This window comes from Dreissena polymorpha, chromosome 4 (genome assembly GCF_020536995.1).
Source record: "Dreissena polymorpha isolate Duluth1 chromosome 4, UMN_Dpol_1.0, whole genome shotgun sequence".
NCBI classification, from domain to species: Eukaryota; Metazoa; Mollusca; class Bivalvia; order Myida; family Dreissenidae; genus Dreissena; species Dreissena polymorpha.
Window position 1 is genome coordinate 89,097,019 of NC_068358.1, and position 20,551 is coordinate 89,117,569.

A 20,551-nucleotide genomic window follows, 5' to 3' on the forward strand; every position below is an offset into this window, starting at 1 on the left:
TACATTAAAATGCGGGAAAATGTACGTCAATAAAATGAACGTTAAATAAATTAAGCTTTACTTTCGGATTCAAGAATACACACTTTCCTATAAAATTATATATAAAAATACTAAAAGGAAAACACAAAAGTAAGCTTAATTAAATTGAAGAGCTAGTCTTTTATGTTAAAAAGAACTTTGTTATTCATACCATTAGGGTGTAATGTTTTAAGTCTATGGATCCAGTAAGTTTTTTTTACACAGACGATTTATGTTGTTACTAACAACATCAATTGGCATAAAGGAAAAGCCATTTGCGCTGTGGTGATCTTCATTAAAATGTGATGCGACCAAAGTTGAAAATTTAGGGTTAGCAAAGTTTCTTATGTCAAATCGATGACTGTTCATTCTTTTTGACACCGGTTGCATGGTTTGTCCAACGTACTGCTTCTTACACTGTTTACATGTAATAAGGTATATTACATCTTAAGATGCACAATTCATATTCTTCTGTAAATTAAATTGCTCGCCTGGTATTGCTTTTTGAATCTTAGTAAGTGATTTGTAAATTAATAGGATGTCATTATTTTGGTAATTGTTTAAAAATAGCACAGTAATAAGATTTTAAGTTGTTTGAGCGTTTGTCAGCCGTAACATAACATAATGATTGTATCGTCATATAATGCCAACATATTTGTTTTTGCAATATTTCTTTGGGTCATCAACCAATAGTGATATTAAAACCACAAACAAAAAACTACATTGTAAGTAGCCCGCAGTTTTATTGCAGAAGATAACATTCCAAAAAGATATTAAGGAGAGATGACATATGTAATTTATAAGGGTGTATTATAGTTTATCAAACAACACATTTACATGGAGTAAATAATTCATGGATATCCGATGAAGTTTATGGTTTAATGACAGTCGACATGAAAAATGGTGATAATCATTGTTATTTGTTTTTGTTTTTGTTTATTTATGAATGTGTGTAATATTCATTGCATACGTGATTGACATCTCTCATGGACTAATAAAAGACGGCGTTGTACGTGTTGTACGTAATACAGAATACTAAGTAAGTGTAGAGACAATTTAAATTACGGAGGCTTAACAAACCTTAATCACAAGCATTGGCGAGTTGTTCAGGGTGTCTTGTCAAGCAAACAATAAACAACTTAAATTAACTTACGCTTACCTGCTACACTATTATGTTTCAGGTGTTTGCTGTCTATATTTTGATAGTTATGATCGTAATTGTCTAAACCAAATGTCTGGAAACAACATTAAAACTTCAAATGACGACCTGAAAATATATTCAATTATATCATATTTATGAACGTGTTACGTGTTAAACAACATTCAATTTATTGGACAAACAATATATTTTTAAGTTGTTTGTTCAGTTAGAAATCACAAACGACAAAAACAGTAGTTCAGCTATGTTTAAAATACATTTTCATTGACAATGGCGTATCATATCTTTTTTGACATTCCGAAGAAACACATTTATATAAAATTTTTATGTTTTATGACCTCTTAAAACATGTGATAATTACGTGTTTTTGCCAGCGTAATGTGTCATGTTGTATTTATCAGGAACTCTCCTTTATCCATTGCCCGGAAAACGTATGTTTTTAATGAATGTTTGCAAATATATAAGTTAAATATTAACGCAGATGGACATTATCTGATCATTTTATTTTACACCATAGACGACATTACCTGTCAAATTGTGGTGTATAACTTTTTTAATGGACTTCTGTATATTGAAAAAAATGAAGTTGCATTTACCCAGTGGTAGGACATTTACCTGCGGCACTGGAAGTCGACAGCTTTATTTCGCACTAGCTGTTCTTTTAATAAAGACGGAAAGTTGCGCAATCTAAGAAAACCGATTGCTTCCACTTATACTCGATCGGAATATCAGACACAATCGAGAATAACGATGGCCATTAAATATGCTTCTTATCGCTCAATGACCCTTTCTATCAAATGGAGACACAATACTCAAACAATTGTCAATATGATATGCGAATTGCCGTTTGAGCAGTAAGGTTTGTTTCATAAGTCAAATGTTTATTTGTCTTTTGAAGAGTAATTCTTTTCATGTTTATTTTAATATATAGTTGCTTAATATAAAGTCTTATTCCATAGTTCCCTGTTTAAATGTTAATTAAGAGTAGGTATTATGAAATTAAGGAGGACACGTATGATGTTTATAAACTATTGTCTTTGATTTTCTTCCAATTTGCCTGTGTATGCTTATTGCTTATTTACCAAAGGGTGAACATCATAACAAAATAATAAGGTTATAAATAATTGCAAAAACTGATGAATGTGTATGAAAAAACATGATTTAATTGCTTTTGTATGAATGTTATAATTAAACTTTGATTATTAAAACATACCATGCGCATTGTTTGTTTTATAAACACAACTTGTTGCAATTCGCTTAAAGATATTCACATCTGTAATCATAGTTTATTGACAGTAACTGTTGTTACTGCTCTTACTCTTTTTAAGTCCCATTGGTACGTAATTATATGCAAACATTACCAGACTTAACCGATGTTGAAGTGAAACTAATGATCTAAACATTTGCATCTGCATAAGTAACAAATACGTGTGTTCGAGTATCAGCTTGAAGCAACAACGTATTTAAAGGACACAGAAAGTTGTATATAACTGTAGTAAGATTATTTTTTATTAAACCCATTACTTTTTGTCACTAACACTCATGATGATCGTCGAGTCCATAATTGAGCTTATGTAAATCATTATATTTATAAATAATCAGTTTTTAATTTCAGTGAGATTGAACTTCTTATTTTGAAAACATATATTTGGAAAATAACTATGAAGACGTAAACGTCTATGCGTAGTATTATCGGATTATCAACTAATGCAAAACGTGATATATATATCTACCTACGGATGCGTTCAGACCGTTCAACATCGCTGGTTAAATGAGGTATTTAAGAGGCACTGAACGACATTATTTATTGCAGTGATCGGAGTACGTCGTGGTTTCATTAATGCGTTTAGTTTCAATAACAGTGTCGATTGTAAGAAGGATTGTCGCGATAAAATAAGTTATTGTGGTGAAACAAAGAAGAGTGGTTTGTTAATAAAATCAACTGTGTTTTAGTGCAGGAAATAATCTAACGGGTTAACATTTACAAATGTGTTGAGTTTGTAGTGTTCGAACGGTTTAGAACTAATATGTAGATTTGCGCTTTTATGTTTATTGGAATGTACTCAATAATGTGTGATAAAACACGATTACATTATTTGTGATTCTTTGATTTGCTAACGTTAAATCCGTCTGTGCTTGTTTGATATATTTTATAGTTTTAGAAGAGATTAACGAAATATGAACATTTCCAATTAATCTGATAAAAAAATGTACTGGATATTTTGTGTTCGAAAGAAGGTATAATTTCCTTTAATAAAATAAGTTACTGTTACAATCCTTTACAGAAGATATGCACTACACGAACGGTTACTTACTTTTGGAAACCCATAAAATTTTAGTAAACTGTATTATGCCAGTGGAATTGTCATAAAGCTACTTCAGTTTATAGTTGTAATGGAAATGCATTGATCAACATTTGTTAACTTCAAAATGTTACTTATACTTAAATTATTTATTTTCAGATGCCGAATTATTGCAACGATCTAGATTAACGAGAATTCGAAATGAGGTTATATCCGTAGTCCAGATTAACGAAACGTGTATACCTTAAGTAAGAGATGTAGTTTTCTAAAGTGGCTGAATACTATTAAAGTCAGTGCATCGTTCAAGAGATACTCACAATAATGGAAATAAAACGTATGCTGGTCAAACTCCTAGACTTTAAAAGGACATGGATGCTATTCCTGCTTATATTTCTGAGACATTCAGGTACGTTTTTACTTAAGTTTAGTTTAGTTTAAACCTATTTATTTTAGCTCAATTGCATAGCACGCTAAAGGATTATTTTAAACGCTGTCGAATCCATCTACTTTAATTATGGTACTGTTTTGTTATTTGAATGAATTATTAACAGCCTGAGAAATGGTAGTTATGTATAGATTGATTATTGCTAAAGCTCTTAATAATGGCAATAACCTTAAAACATGTCTTATATTTAATAAACCCTCTATCGATACAAATATTCGTGATTATGTTATCTTTTAATTATCACTAATTCGTTTTAATGCATTTCTTTAAACATTTAATGATATCGATGGAAATGGTTGGCATTTGTCGTAAACGCAAAATTGACTTATCACATGACAAACATGTGATATCACAATCGTAAACTATGGTTGGACGATAACCATATGGTTCGTTGTCATTACAATATATACCGTAACGAAACCTGTTTTAGATTTGGCAATTTATGACCAATTAATCGACACTGCACGTTATGATATTCTATCCAATTTTCAACGCGACATTGACGGTATAACACCTTATGGAATATACTAGCCTGTATTCAACACTGTGGGATATACCTGTCACGTGCCCTGTCACGTGCCCTGTCACGTGCACAGGGCACGTGCACGAACTACTTTTTACTATACCACTGAATGATTATTCATAATTAATAATGTCGAGAAAACTTTAGCTTCAAAATTATACGACCTTCAACCTTTAAATCTAGTCATATGACATAATTTTTTGCCATCCGTATAATGAATCAGCTGATTGATGGCGTCATAAAATGACACTTATTGCGTCATTTTCCAAAAAAAAATTGACGATTTATTATAAAAGCGAATTATTTCACATGTACATATACTTTATATCGACATACGGTATTTGAATTGTCAAATAATCACATTTTTCTTATTTCGTGTAATGTGCATTGTTTATAATCCATGCATATACTTTTGACATTTAAGAATGTACAACAAGCCATACAAATATCGCACAATTCATAATAATCTGCAATATTTGCTTTCCGATTTAATTCACGTTAAGCATAGAGCTGTGTAAAGTATAAGATGGTAAAAATAGCACCACACTGGAATTCGGAACGTCCCATTTTGTACACGGGTATTATCTACTGATTTATCTGTTGTGTAACGGAATGTTTTCCATTCTTTGTGTATTTATATATTGAATTATTTTCTTGTACACAATAAGGGCATTTATCATAGACACATAACAGTGTGAAAGTTTAAACATAATTATGTTTGTATGCAGAGATCTGTAAATGCATCCGAGTTTACCAACGGCTATTATTTGATAAACTGCTCCGGTTCATTTTGACAGCAGTAATGTTCATAGAGTACATGACGTAGCGTGTGACGAATAAGAAAGTTTAACGAATTCATTTGAAAATAGTTATAGGATGGCATAAGGGTCTTTATTAAACTATGCTAAAATAATTATTAAAGACCCTAGATGCAAAATCGCCAATTATTGTGTTAAATGGATTATTGGATGGATTGTAAAGGATAATTAAAGGTAAGATACTAGTTCGAACGTGTTTTGGGTTTTGTTTGTACTTTTGTCGTTCCCTGTTCTCGGGGAAATGATTTTAACATGGGGGCCATTGATGCATTGGATCACACACGGCGTACCCATAACATTATATATAAAAAAAACACGTTCTGCGCGTCCTTAAATTTGTCGTCCGAAGTCGAAAAACGTATTGCCCTGCATATTAAGTCAAATTAAGTGTCAGTCGCTGCAATTGTCTGTTTACTCGTCGATAGTGTACATGTAGAATCTATGTTGACATCGACATAATTTGTCAGGTGCAATCGCCGCCATATTGCATTTTGATCATTTTCTTTCGAAAATAAAATGAATTATAGTAAAGTAAAATCTTCATTTCGCGGTCGTAATGTGTTATAATTCGCATGCTGCGTAAAATTGAATTGAGGCATATGGTGATATTTTTACTAGTTTTACAGTTTGTGTGTGAATTTTTTAAGACTATTTTGCGTACCAGAACAAATACATTTATATCACTACGCATGGTTACTTCGTTAGATTTTAAGCGATTTTTATGAATGAATTAAACTTATTGTTAGGCTAAGGTTAGTTAAATGTCACGTTGAAAAAAATCAAATGGGATAAATAGAATAGTAGGATTAGCGTTGAATACAGAGAAGTTTATGTTGCTCGGCTCGAACACCGAAAGCGCTCGCCAAGGCTCGCGCTCCTGGCGTTCTAAGCCTCGCAACATAAACTTCTCTGTATTCAACGCTAACCTAGTATTCTCTATCTTCGTATTGAGTGTGGGGAGCAATGCTCATCTGACCGGCAATGGGTAATAAGACAAAATCGAACTGTCACATATTAATATTAGGAGAAGAACACCGGTTGTATTTTAACTATTTTGGCCTCGCATCGTTAGATTTGCTAATATGGTTTTCGCAGAATAATACACGGTAACCAATGATATCTTTCAAAAAGTATTCGTGAGTTAGAAATTCTGCTAGCCTAATTTACATTGGTCAATTGAAAAGCATAACATCGCGCCTTTTTAGACGACATCACATACAAAGGAGTGTCATGAAAATCCCATGTTCCTAAAATAATTTCATTATGAAAACGATGCTTTTGTAATATTGCCACTAACTACGTTGCGACAAAAGGCTTTTTAGTTAAAACTATATTTTTAACGTCCTAAATTTATTTGAATATCAACATTCTGGAGTGTCGATCATATGTGCATACATTAAGATTATCTTTGCTGTGAATATGAATTTACAAATGTAGATGCGTATGTAAATAAATGATTACTATTAACAAATGAGCCAATCAGCACTATTTTGGTTGCAAATAAAATACTAAGGCTAATTAACACTGTTCGGGGATAAATGCCAATGTGCGACTTAAAACTGAACACTTATGAAAGGGTGTGAAACGCAAATATCTGCGGACCGCAAGTTTTGTTCGATTAGAGATTTATTTCAATTAACAATTCGATATTAACATAGACAAAGAAGGAAAACTTGGGAACATGTAAAGGGTTAAATAATTTCGATTGATTTAAAATTACCTTGTTTAAAAAGCGACTATCTTTAAATGAAATAAATTATACATATTTTTTTTTAAAGTTGCGAATATAGCGTAGATATGATTTTGAATTGTATTTATATATCTGACTTATATTTAAATAAAGGTATTGTTGATGCGGAGTTTGGATAATGATATTTGCCCGAAGACAATCTACTGAATGTCTACAGTAAACTTTACCACATGTGTATGTTACATTTCAATCAACACCACAATCGTTGTTTATTTTAGTCCCGGATAAATGGGTATCACGTGATCTTAGTCTTGCTTAAATTCCGAAAGCAAGCTTTATTATATTATCATTTTACCGAAATACTATTTTTTGTAATCATGGCAGTTTGCATTTTGATATGTAACTTTTTGGCATAACATATACTGGAATACAATAACTGTATTTTGTACTGAACTATCAAAAGACTTTACATATATTTCTGAAAATATTATTTCGAAATTACTTCTGACTTGTTACATAACACAATTCGACTAGAGGAACCAAACAATCGAACAGAAGTTAATGTAAGTAGAAATAAACTAATATAATATTGAAAAACATAAACATTAACAAAATTTATAATAAAAAAAAATAAGTGTAACTAATTGATTATTATGCTCTCAGCTTGTAGGGATTTTCGCTTGGTAATATTTTTGATAATTAAACGAACATGCCATCACTTTGACAAATGACAGTAAAACGCAGATGACTTTAAAGTGCTAATGCGATTTCGAAATTGACGAATTGATGCCGTATAATTGTATTTACAGATGGTTTCCCTACATCCGTAACAAGAGCATTATGCTTTTGAAAAAGCACTTCCGTTTAAAAGTATTACCACACTTGAAACTTAATACCCACCATTTCAGTTGACTGGTCTAAGCTTTTATTCATCATAATAATAACTTAAATATTTTATAGCATAATAATATTTTTATTATTTTTAAGTGCCCAATCTACTTACACGGTGTGTATACCTTTCACATCGAGTATATTGCAATCGGTTTTTCCTGTGTGAGCTTTCTAAGAATGGATATTTATATATGTTGGGCTATGCATGCTTTAATAAACGCGCTGTGATTTGCTCAGTTTGCTAATACATGCTTTTGGGATTCATTTCAGGAGGCAATTCTCCAACCATGCTTTAAGTTGTATCATCTTATTTACATAATTGTGATTTCGCACATGAACCTTAGTTCCAACGTTGCATAATCGCATATTTCAATTACTACGGCAAATATACGTTTTATTCAGTTATATATGTTTTCTTGTTAGATTGAAAACACAACAACATTGTATAGGATCCTTGTAAGTCTAATAACATAGAAAGCACATACTGTACTATAATAATTATAGTACTATAATACAACATTTCTCCGCGAGATGCACCATATCACAACATTATTTCAATATAAGAAATACAAATGAGTATGATGTTTTCAATAAATGAGTTTAAGAGAAACAACTCAGGCGCTGTCGGGGCGGACATGTTGATGAAAGTATGACTCGACGTTTAAGCGATACTGCACGTTTATGCCTTTACTATAATTTATTAGCAATGTTTTCGAGATTGTATCTGCTTGAAAAAACGATTAAATTTATGATTCGGCAAATTTTTAATCACACACTTAACTGTTTAGAATTTTACCAGTCAAGAAAATCAAAATGTAATTAATACCAAATAATTAATATAACGTTTGCGCTAATGCGCATTCATTTTATTTAACGTTGTATGGAGACAGAACAGCTGAACGTATTTTCCATCAAAGTTGTCGAACGTCGTGCTACAAATCGTTCATTTGTTTTATGGGATAACTGAGATGCAGCAGACCACATTAATTGAGATTGAAGAATGTCGTATTGTATTTGTTCAGCAAGGTGAACGATAGCTACCAGTTTTGATGAATATATTTGTTTTTGATAACGCAATAGCGAATGTCAACATTTTTGTGAATGATGAAGCAGTCATTCGATGATTCAAAACGTGCAAGTCATGACACAAAGTAGAGTGGGCTATAAAAGTGTCAAGTGGATTTACGTGTAGAAAATAATGTCATAAGAGTGCTACCTTTTTAAGTTTTAGTTCATTCTGTGTACGCGTGCTTTATGCATAAAATGAATGTGAAGGTGAACGATAGCTACCAGTTTTGATGAATATATTTGTTTTTGATAACGCAATAGCGAATGTCAACATTTTTGTGAATGATGAAGCAGTCATTCGATGATTCAAAACGTGCAAGGCATGACACAAAGTAGAGTGGGCTATAAAAGTGTCAAGTGGATTTACGTGTAGAAAATAATGTCATAAGAGTGCTAACTTTTTAAGTTTTAGTTCATTCTGTGTACGCGTGCTTTATGCATAAAATGAATGTTTTGCGTACATTATTTCATTGAGTTTATGTCCTCTTATGTATACTATTTAAGCATGTAGAAGTATATGTCAACATAATTATCAATATATACCTTAGGTAACTCCGAGCTGATGATAAATACCGTATGTAATGTACACAAAGTGTAAACGATAAAAATGATGATTAATTAAATCGCATAATTTGGAAAGTCAATAGAATTTCTGTTAGATATTGATTGCATTAGCGTTAATTCAAACGGATGATGTTATATCCGGGGTACTTAACAAAAACCTAGACATTTTAAAGATTAATATGTTGTAGAATGTGTTTTTTACGAACTGTGCCGCCAACAGTCATCTCATTTTACGGTTGGGTTATTCGACAAACCACAAAGAAGAAAGTGAACCGACAAGCGAATATGCTTTAACAAAGATTTAGAAAAAATGATAGCACGGAACAATACGCAAGTGTCCCCTATTACAAAAGCACCTTATACTGAACATGAAGTAATAGTAAATGTAATGTGATATTGACTTCTAGAGGTAATAATGCACATAATAAAATTAAACAGAAAAATAATAATTCAAACACAGCATGTATGAACTTGAAATAACACAGATAAAAAGACCAAGAAGCAAAATCATGAAAAAATGTGTAATCTGAACACTGATTAAAATAATTTCTTTTTCTAAATGGACCTTTAACAACACGGTCACATGTATATTTGGATAGCATTAGAAATTAAATGCTCGATTTTATATCAAACTTTTTTATTTAATTATGTAAACATTTAAAATTTATACAATTCTGATTTTTTTTAACGAAGATGGATTATATAAATACGTGCAGATATTTGTACCTGGTATAAATCAAAATCACTCATTCGAAAGCCTCAATAGCCATATGACCAAGTGTGATTACGACATACTAAGTCAATCTCCAACTTCGCCTCGACATACTAAGTCAATCTCCAACTTCGCCAGTCTCGACCCATCCAATCAATTGACACTTGCATATCGTTTACGGCATAACACGTTATCTTACGATTTCCCATTAATAAAGATACTTATTTCTTAAAATGTGATTGAGGACGTTGAAATGTAATTGTTTGAAATACAGCACTATGCTTGTAACAATACTTACTTTCTAAACTCAAAATTGCTTGAAACTGAAACCCAACTTTCGTTTATGTTGGTTAGTATTGTGCTGTATTGTGCTGTTTTGTACTGTTTGGGCAATCGGTCACTTGCCTTAAATAAAGGACCAACTAATTGTTTTTAATGAAAATTCAATACTGCTCCAGCAGCTGGAGTTTCACTTCTTTATATGACAAACGAACTTTTAACGCCGTTTTAATGATTATTCAAATACCGCAAATTAATAATCAGTATCCATTGTATTTTGTGCAAGATTGTTGAATACACATTAATATTGGCCTGATTCTATGATCATATTATAATCAATATGTTTCGATAGTTACCGAGTTTTCTCTCTATATATCAAGATAATGTGTAGTAGCACCATTTTATCAACAACTACGTGTTAAGTCTGAAAGACAGCAATCGCCGTTATTCAAATATGTTTTCCCAGAAATTACGGTCGGCACGTTGGTTGCATACACTATGTAAATGGTTTGAGTATTATAACGATCGTCAATTCACCAGAAATTGGATTGAAACGGGTTTTAATGATTACTAACGATGAGAGGAACACATCATTTCATTGGATTCATGCTTTAGGAAATCGACATTACAACAACGTAAAACCTACAACAATAAATTAATCCTCACATATTTCGTGCCAAAACCACTTCAAGAGCAAAGATAGTATTTATAAACCCAGTAATGTAATGTATTCAATGTGTTAGATTCACTGGAGTATTCCATCCCTTAGTGTTAATTGAGACCACATAATATTCTCATATAGAAAAACGCTGAATTGGTGGTATGCTAGTAATTCTCGTATAACCATATGCAAGTCCTGTCTGACCAATCTATGTCGTTTGTCTGGGAATAAATTAAACTGCCACGCACAATTGTTTATTCCATATGTTTAGATCGAATAAGCAATTTTTCGAGTGCATCGGTTGGATACATTTGTGTAAGGCAATGCATAGTTTTGCTGCTATATTTGTTTTAATTTTGCAGGATTCGCTTCGCGATTATGTTCTAAATATATTGTTTAGTTATCCATAAAAGTAGATAGTGACTTTATTCAGTTGAAAGTTTAAAACATACCAACTTGCAATATAACTTTAATAGAAACAATGTGTATATGCAATCGGTAAGGATAAAATATATAAACACAATCTCAGGTGCGTGTTTTTTTATCGAACAGTTTTTCTATGTTAAATGTATAAAAGACAATTCAAGGTACTCTTTCTTAATATTTATATTCATTGTAATTCATTATTGATGATTTCTAAAACGGCTCTATACTAATGTGAGGCTTAATATGTTTGTATGGGACAATACGTAATCTTTGATATTACAACATCACTTAACTTCACGCGAGTGATTAATGTTAATGAGTTGTCTGTTATTTATTTGAGCCTTTTGTACGCTCTATACAAATTAGATGTTCTCGATATGTGACACTATTAAATGAAACTATCGATTAACATAATTGTTTTCTTTATTAGTTAAAATATAAAAGCTGATCTTAGAACTACGTACATGTCAAATAAACGCATTCATATGGCAGTTACTCGATTTGCATTACTGTATACACGGGTTTTGCAATTGCACGATGTAAGATATAACAACACTTTAATTTAACCATCGTTAACCTATCTGCCACCCACGATCACGTCAGTGTTTGGAATGTTATAAGCCTTAAATAGTGATCTGCCTGTGATATTTTGTATTACAAGTTATATAAAATGGACATGACTTTCAATTAAATTTCGCTCAAGCAAATCATCAACGTCCCAAAATTTGAAATTCAATATTTAGTTTGTGATTGTATCAGTGCATTTAATATAACAACTGCGACTTCGTTAATATTACAGATTCTGTGGTGCGTACCTGTGCATCGGCACTTCATTGCAAACCATTTATATTGTTGTTTGCTGAAACGATTGCTAGTTATGTAATAAGAATGTTACCTAACGATATGACAAAGTATGCATCAGCATTTATATTTTTGGTGTATCATTATATTATATTCAAATAATATGTGTGCACACTTTAATGAACTAAAAGTTCAAGATTACCAAACGGTTCATAATTAATGCATTCTAATTAACTGTGTAATCGGCTGTTCTGATACTGGTGACCTTAGATTCCTCTATCTGGTATGGGCTTTTTAATCGAAAATGCACGGTAGTAATTTTGCTTTTGTCTGCAACGAAAGCTTTCACAGTATAATTATCAAAATAATAAATGCTGTGTTGTGTATCATATGAAGGCTGTGCGTTATGTTTACAGTCTGACCAACGAATATAATACAACCTTCTCCCAACTAGTTCTCATAATACACATCATTTGTTAACGATTAACTTAAATGCCAAATACATTAACGGCCAGCTGGTGAACATTATACACCCAATGCGAGTTTATTATAGCGCTGCTCATGTAAAAATAAAATGGCGCACATTATTTTTAAATATTGTGTGCGATCGTATGATAAATTATTGTATTGTATCTGATAGCTTTACGTTTTTGGGCCATTTACTTTTGATTCTTAGAATTAATGCATGTTGTAATTCAACTTATTGCTAAAAGGCCCTTGCATAATTCGACATGTATTAAATATATGTATTCGACATGTACTTGACATAAATTGGACATAAATAAATATATTGTATATTTACGCCATCATTTGTTACGCACGTGTATTGCGATTCAGCAGTTAATTTTCGTATTGGCATATGCACATGTGCATTTAGACCGATTATATTAAAATGTCATCATTATCTTGTAAATATGTCAATCATTATGGAACAAAGATATTATCTTAAAACATTACAATAATCTCGTGTAACGCATTTAATTTAAGTAATAAATTACAAAGATTAAAACAAAGTATTTCAAACGTTGTAAATAGTTCTTATTAACGCCATTAATAGAGATAAGCCATACTGTACAACTTAACATCAAAGACATAATAAACGTGAGCAATGAAATAGAAAACAATAGAAATATGCAAAAAACAGATACCAAAAAGCCATTTATAATTTGCATCTCAACATAGTGTGTGTTACGTTACTCACAATACACGAGTTGCTAAACATTAAAATGTGTAAAAAGATGATCGAAAAAGAAAAAGAATAAAATTAATGCTGTTGAAGTGTTTGATAGATCTTGTTAAGCAAAATACAGTCAATCTGAAGAAACTCAATTCAGCAGAACAAATATATGGTATGATGTATGGTGAACTCTAACAGTGAAGAGGTTAAATTGTGTTGATGCGATAAAGTGTAAATTAGATAAACCACTAGCATCCTTTTCTAGCCGAACATACCTGTCATATAGTAAATTTTTGCTAATAATGTGCTGATTTGAAATGCATTGCACAATCCCTTAGGTAAATGTACATAACAAATGCTAAATTATATTGAACCATCACCTTATTGAAATGCATGTAACTAAAAGACTGATAATAAAGGACACAACCATACATTATAAAACCATTAACGTTTTGGAACAAATTTGCAGACCACCTTCGTCATCCTGAAAAAAAGCAACATAATATGTACGACAGTATATGCTTTGAATGTCCTTAGTATGCACATTTCATGACAAAGGAAATTAAAGAATGCTACATAGATATTCGCTGAATATCTTTACTTATAAACAGACATTTGGGCAACATAACTTCGAAAATTCGATTCACTGAACATATTTATAGAAACTGAAAGATTAATTTTACTTGTTTATAACTTCTATTTACAATTTAACAAGTTTCTTTTTTATCGGATGATCTTCTGTTTGTAGTGTCGAGGACAATTGACACGAAAAAGTGCTCATGAATTGCAAAAAAGCCAACGTTCGCAATTTGCTCAAATACTATTTCTGCATATATCACTCCCGCTGAACTAAGTTACAATGAGTGGTGCGTCTGTACGACAACGCGATCCGGGTCATTACTACAACGGTTACAGTGTCTTGACAGTTATAGACATACACACGCGTTTACACGGGTATATTCTTTGTTTATACTTACACGTAAAACAGGATATGGCATGTATTTCCATTTGTTAATGTTTCTTTACTCGCTACCTAAGCTATCGAGACATTTTCTAGCGTAAAATCATGAAAAAAGAAAGAAGTTCAAGCTCAAAACATAGAAAATCCAATAAATTCGTTGTTTCTGGTATGCAGCTTCTGTCACGATGATTATTTTCAATGATCTGTATCAAGTTCACTCTTTTACAAGAGCCCGTGTGTATACTATTAGTGGTAATTTCTATCCGATTTTGCAACAAAGTTGTAGCATGTCAACTCCGTGTACATGTCAGGGTATCTTCTCTTACGACTAAGACATGTTACGGTGTCTTCTTTACAGCAATACAGCGCCTGCAGGAAGTCAAATTTACAACCATTTTTAAAAAGTTCAGTGGTAGCTTATTCATGCCCCTAAATTCTTTACTATAGGCATTGCATTAATTAATCAATTAAACATTAACCACCAGTTTGCAAATATATGCCCCTGATGTAAGACAATTATAGGTGGCATTAACACCTCATTGTAGGTATACCTCTATAAAGAACCTTTTTACCGAACCCTCCTCAACATATACTATATAAATACAATTTACCGAACTTGTTATTTACCGAAACCTTTAGTAAACGTCGATACTATACCGTAACCTTAAACATGTTGTAGTAAATGCACTGTAACACTCTCTGTAAGACGCCGTAACATTTTAATTCATCAAAAAATTTCTCGTTACACTTACATGCAGTTAATTTTGAGACAGATCTTGATCAGAATGATTCAATATTCGTTCTTGCTTACGTTTGTTTGCATTTTCATCTGTTTAATGTCAGACTTTGAATTATATTCCAATGATTTCATGAGTTGTCTATACAGGAATGTAAAACTACCATTTTATCGAGAACATAGGAATAAATTACATGGCAAGCTGTGAACAAGGAACACGATATCCGTATTAAAATAAACATTGGCTTACACATAGAAAAATTATTCAAAATCACCGTTATTATCATTTATTTTTACAACGTCCCGTATCGTCAACAAACTGTGGAAAGACGCCGTAACCGTTGTATTTATGACGTCGTATCGCGTTGCCGTACAGACGCACCTCTCATTGTAACGTAGATCAGCGGGAGTGTATATGTTAGTATTAAACGATTTGATAAGATTAGAATACAAACGGGACAGGTTTTGCACACTGAACATGTGTATATCGTCATGTAAACTATTTTCGCGATATGCGCGCACAGATTGCTCCATGCAACATTTTCTGGGAATCGTGAAAAAGTAAAAGAATTTCCTTTAAAATATATAAAATTCATGAAAGTGTTGTATTTACACTAGCGCACTGGTTTACAATTTATTTGCAAAATTAATGACGAGCACCGAAAACAATGAATGGAGTATGCAGCATACATTTTGATTATTTCAGTTAAAGTAAGATTTGGAAACTCAAATATACTTGTGTTTTCAGTCGTGTCTGTATTTATGTTCAAGCGTTGTGATGTTAATAAACAAAATACTTGGAGCGCATACATGTCCCTATCACGAGAGCCGCGTTCTTAGTGTAAACAAAATAATCGAAATTAGGCTATGCTAGAAATAAGGAAATCGTACGATAACCTCTCCTACCAAGTGGCAAACTATACTACCATTTGATCTTGACCGCATTTCAGTGCGTCGTCCAAAAGATGCTATACAAGTTTTGGAGCCTTCAGTGGGAATAAGTTTCTAACAACACTTAAATTAGCGACAAGTTGCATTTTCATCGCTTTGCAGGATATCTAAGGCGATAGCCGTGAATTGTGTTTGTAGTGAGTTCATATGATGTTTTTTAGACGAAGAAACTGATTAAATTATATTGGATGACAACCCAGAGTTTAATTGCAACCGCATAATAAAATTGAATTTCTTAAAAATTTAAAGAATACATATAATTGATTGATAAGTTTGATCAATGTTCTGTAGAAACATTAACTGTGTTTTGAAAAAGTTTTTTTTCCGTAATTTGTTAATATATCACGACAAAAAAACTTGATTACTTAGTTAGTAGCTAATAGTTGCAACGTAAAAATTCAAATGTGTATGTAAGCAAACATAATACTTTGAAAGCAAGTTGTTTGAAATGCATAACAAAGTAGGATTGAATACCCTATGTGTATTATTCCCAGGTAATAAGTCGTTAGCTCCTCAACGTACGCATGCGAACATCTTGACCGTGACGATGCTGTAAAGATTTTGTTGACATTCTTCATTACTGCCATGTGTTTATCTTAATACGAATGATAAATACAAGCTAGTGTTAACAAACGGATGACAAATTCCACGTCCACATTGATGTTATCGATAGAGAATAGCCTTGCTAATCCGTTTAGCGTAAACATAACACAGCGCGTATATCGGTTTACATACCATACGAGTAACGTTTGAAATAAGATTTCAATAATCTGATTACGATGAATCACGATACATGGGCTATATATTTCCAATAGCTACTATAAATATTTGTTTTCAAGGGATGCTTGTTATAAATCACAACAGATTTCAGTTACACTTTTGGTATCAATATTATTGTTACATATTTTGTCATTATGGTAACCTTTCGGCGGAGGATAAACAAACTAAACACTCACTGCTGTACACATTTGCAAAAGTTCTCTGTCGGCATTGAGCGCAATTTAAAGTGTGATTACGGGTGAAAGGGTATATTAACACTTTATGGTGTTACATGCCTAATGTTAAAACTTGTACCCTTGATGCTCATGTTGAACAGTTGTTGGTATATTTGGGATTTACTGGACACATCGTATAAAGGGTCAACCATGTATCATTGCAAGTTTCGATCCAAGGTGCATTCTGTTGAATTGCGTTATTGAAAAGTAATGAGGAAAATTAAAGTTATTGGCTAAAGACGTCGATATAAACCATGAGACCGCTAGAGCGTGTCCAGTTTTGAGCAAATGTGCACGATTTGAACGATTCGTGTATATAAAAACATTATCATGGTACAATCCAAGATTAGTTTTCATAGAACGTTATGAAGTCAAACTGAAACAACCCATCTATGCACATACACAAGGCTACAGTTCGACATAACAACGACTTATAAATACTACCGGCAATTGTGAAGTTTCGCGATGATTAAATGAACTTTAAACGTAATGTTTAACGACTTTAATCAGTGGTAAGGTAAATCTGAATTCAAAAACGGCGTGGGGTGCATGCAAAATTGTGTCGTAATATGTGTTTTATTTACATTACTTATATTGATTTTTGCTTCAAATTGTCTGCTAATTTGTAACTTGCCGTACGTAGAGGACCTTGCAGTGATCATAAGATGTATTCCTGGTAATGTATCTCGAGTGCTTCTTTTATATATAAATGATCAAGTGAGTTTAACATCGATCTGTTGATAGTACTGTATTATACAACTTATGTACCACTTACCGTACAAATCATGTAACTTCTCAAATGAAACATTATTCGCCCAAATGTGTGTCGCCATTGATAGTAGTACGATAAACCAAGGATCTTCACACCCTGGGCGTACTATCATAAGAAAGCACTGTATTAAGTCTCTAGATCTTCAACGAAAGCCTTTAAATAAGTTGACCTTTAACATAGTTTCATTATGTATTGAATTTCTACTTATAGGTATTTCGTTAAAGCAAATAAGAGTCAATACTTATATTTAATGGTTACTAACTGGGGGTGAAATTCCTTTACTGCCTTGGTGTTATCGGTTTGACTTGTGCTTGGATAATCCCTTATGCCATACCAAAATGCCATCGTGTATAACAAACAGATGCATTATGCGTTGCTAAAACCTGTACCAACAAAAATACAGCGAAGTATTGTAATATCTCTGTGATTAAAACCGATACTCGCATGTTTGTTTAATATTTATTATATTTGGTGTATCAGGACGAAAGACGATTTCCAAATATTACATATTTTTTTAAAACTGCTCGGACGTAACATGTATGCTGCTCAATTTTGCGAACTTGTTCTTATGTAGTTAGTCAGTTTTCTACAATCGTATTTTTAGACACACGAATACTAAATTGTTAGTAGATAATACTCATAATAATAGGCGGGCAGGCATATTAAAAAACACAAAGACAGGGTAATTTAAATTGGTGATAATGAACAATTACTCGTAGTTATATTGATCTCGATTTCAAAAACATCGTATACACGACTTTATACACATTTGTGTAGCGATGTCGATAGGCGTTATAAAGCTAATCATTACCTCGTCCTGTGTGTTTTTTTACTTAGAATATATGTGTAACTAGTTATAAATGTCCTCATATGTATACACATTAATGTTCATAATGTAATATATACATATAACTAGCTACATATTTGATCAAATCCGTGTGAATGGAAAACATTTAGAACATATTTTAACATTTAGCGCACATACCGAGGTATTTGTTACAGAAATAAAAGCATTGGTTTATAAACACTTGTTTATGATTTATAAATAAAATCGTATTCAGAGAATTAAATGCGTATACACTTAATTGAAACATAGTTAAATATTAAATAAACTTACATTTCTGGAAAAAGTCTTTATTTATGACTTAGTACATTCAAATAAAATATATCTGAATGATGATGTCTTTGATGAATACACTTTACAGTGGTCGGTTGAGTACATAAAATCTATCCATAAACAAGAACAAGTTTAAACCAATTACATATAACGATATTGTTTACATCTGTTTAAATCAATGTGCATTTTAACAAAGCATGTTGTAAGCAAGTAAAAAAGGCATCAAAGAAAAACGTTCTTGAGTGCATTGTGGGCTTCCATGTTTTGCATCCAATGCTGTGGAGTTATGTCGATCTCTGGGTTATAATATTCGGAATGCTTGTGCTAAGTAACGTCCCAGATAATCTTTTGCAGTTTACAATGGCTATTCATGGTCTTTGCATTTCGCTTAGACTGGAGTTTCGTTAAGAAAATTAGAGAAAACGTACTTGAAACAAAACATTCAATGACAACAGAGAGTTGCGTGTCTGATTAACCTGTTCGGACTGTAGTATAGGACCCCAGTGGACTTCATTTTACGCACGTTAAGTTTAGTTTGCCTGGAGTGCGCCTTAATTATGTTGCTTTAAGGTGCGTATGAATAAAATACCTGCGATATAACATCTTATCTTTTTTCCGCAGTGGGGACACTTTGTCTTGGTATTCTTAAATGAATTTACAAGAAAGTCAAGGATTACTTTAACTCGTTTTAGATTTGTAAATGTTTTTATCATTCTCATACGTATGTTGTATTACAATAAATGTGTTACATTAACCGTGTATAAATGCCTTCACTGCTACAATAATATCATACTTCGCCCTGTCCTACTAATATATGTTTTATGTGGAAAGATAATACAGTTCAGTGCAACAGTACACCATTATTGTCAATGTTTGCAAACCAAAATGGAAACAATATGTTGTATTTTTCTTTGACATTCATGTGTACAACAGTGACTTTTCAAAGCTAAAAAAATAAAAAAATTGGATGGAGTACCTTGCTGCGTATTGTGCAAAACGGTGGCTTTAAAATACTGACCCAAATCGCAATAGCCAATTAATCAGACAAAGATTCATAATGAAAAAAAAACAAGAATGGATACGTAGGCTGTGATATAATTAGTATTGTAGCTATAGTCGTTTAATTGTCGGTGTTTAAATTGTTCTCGTGCGAAAACTGCTCTCTGCTGGATACAAGCAGCCAAACAGTATTCAAGTCACATTTACCAACAACATTACTGATTTTGCAAACATGACTGTGTATGATTCCATAATGAATAACAGAGTAGATATTCTAAGAGCTTAATAAGTACTTTCTGTGTTGGTGGTTTGACATTTTGTTGATAATGTAAAACGCAATGTCGTCGGCCTAGTCAGCCTTTCTGGGGTAATGACAAGCAACAAACTTGGTGGTTTCGTTGACTATATTGCAGACTGATGATAGTATTATGATCTGTTATGATCTGCAACAATGCACACATCCTTATATAACATTTTAAACATAA

General features: G+C 32.3%; 1 protein-coding gene across 2 annotated transcripts in view; it reads left to right on the top strand.

Annotated features, from left to right (window-relative positions):
- Positions 1 to 878: 878 nt before the first annotated feature.
- Positions 879 to 20,551, top strand: part of LOC127876852 (neural cell adhesion molecule 1-like) — a 207,117-nt gene continuing 187,444 nt past the window's right edge. The window contains exons 1-2 of one of the 2 annotated variants that reach the window (XM_052422348.1): positions 879 to 1,057; positions 3,640 to 3,886. In XM_052422348.1, the coding sequence (XP_052278308.1) occupies positions 3,802 to 3,886 (85 nt within the window). In that variant the 5' untranslated portion in view covers positions 879 to 1,057; positions 3,640 to 3,801. Of the gene's footprint in view, positions 1,058 to 2,993; positions 3,416 to 3,639; positions 3,887 to 20,551 lie in introns of those variants that run through there. The other variant, XM_052422345.1, reaches the window with a different exon arrangement.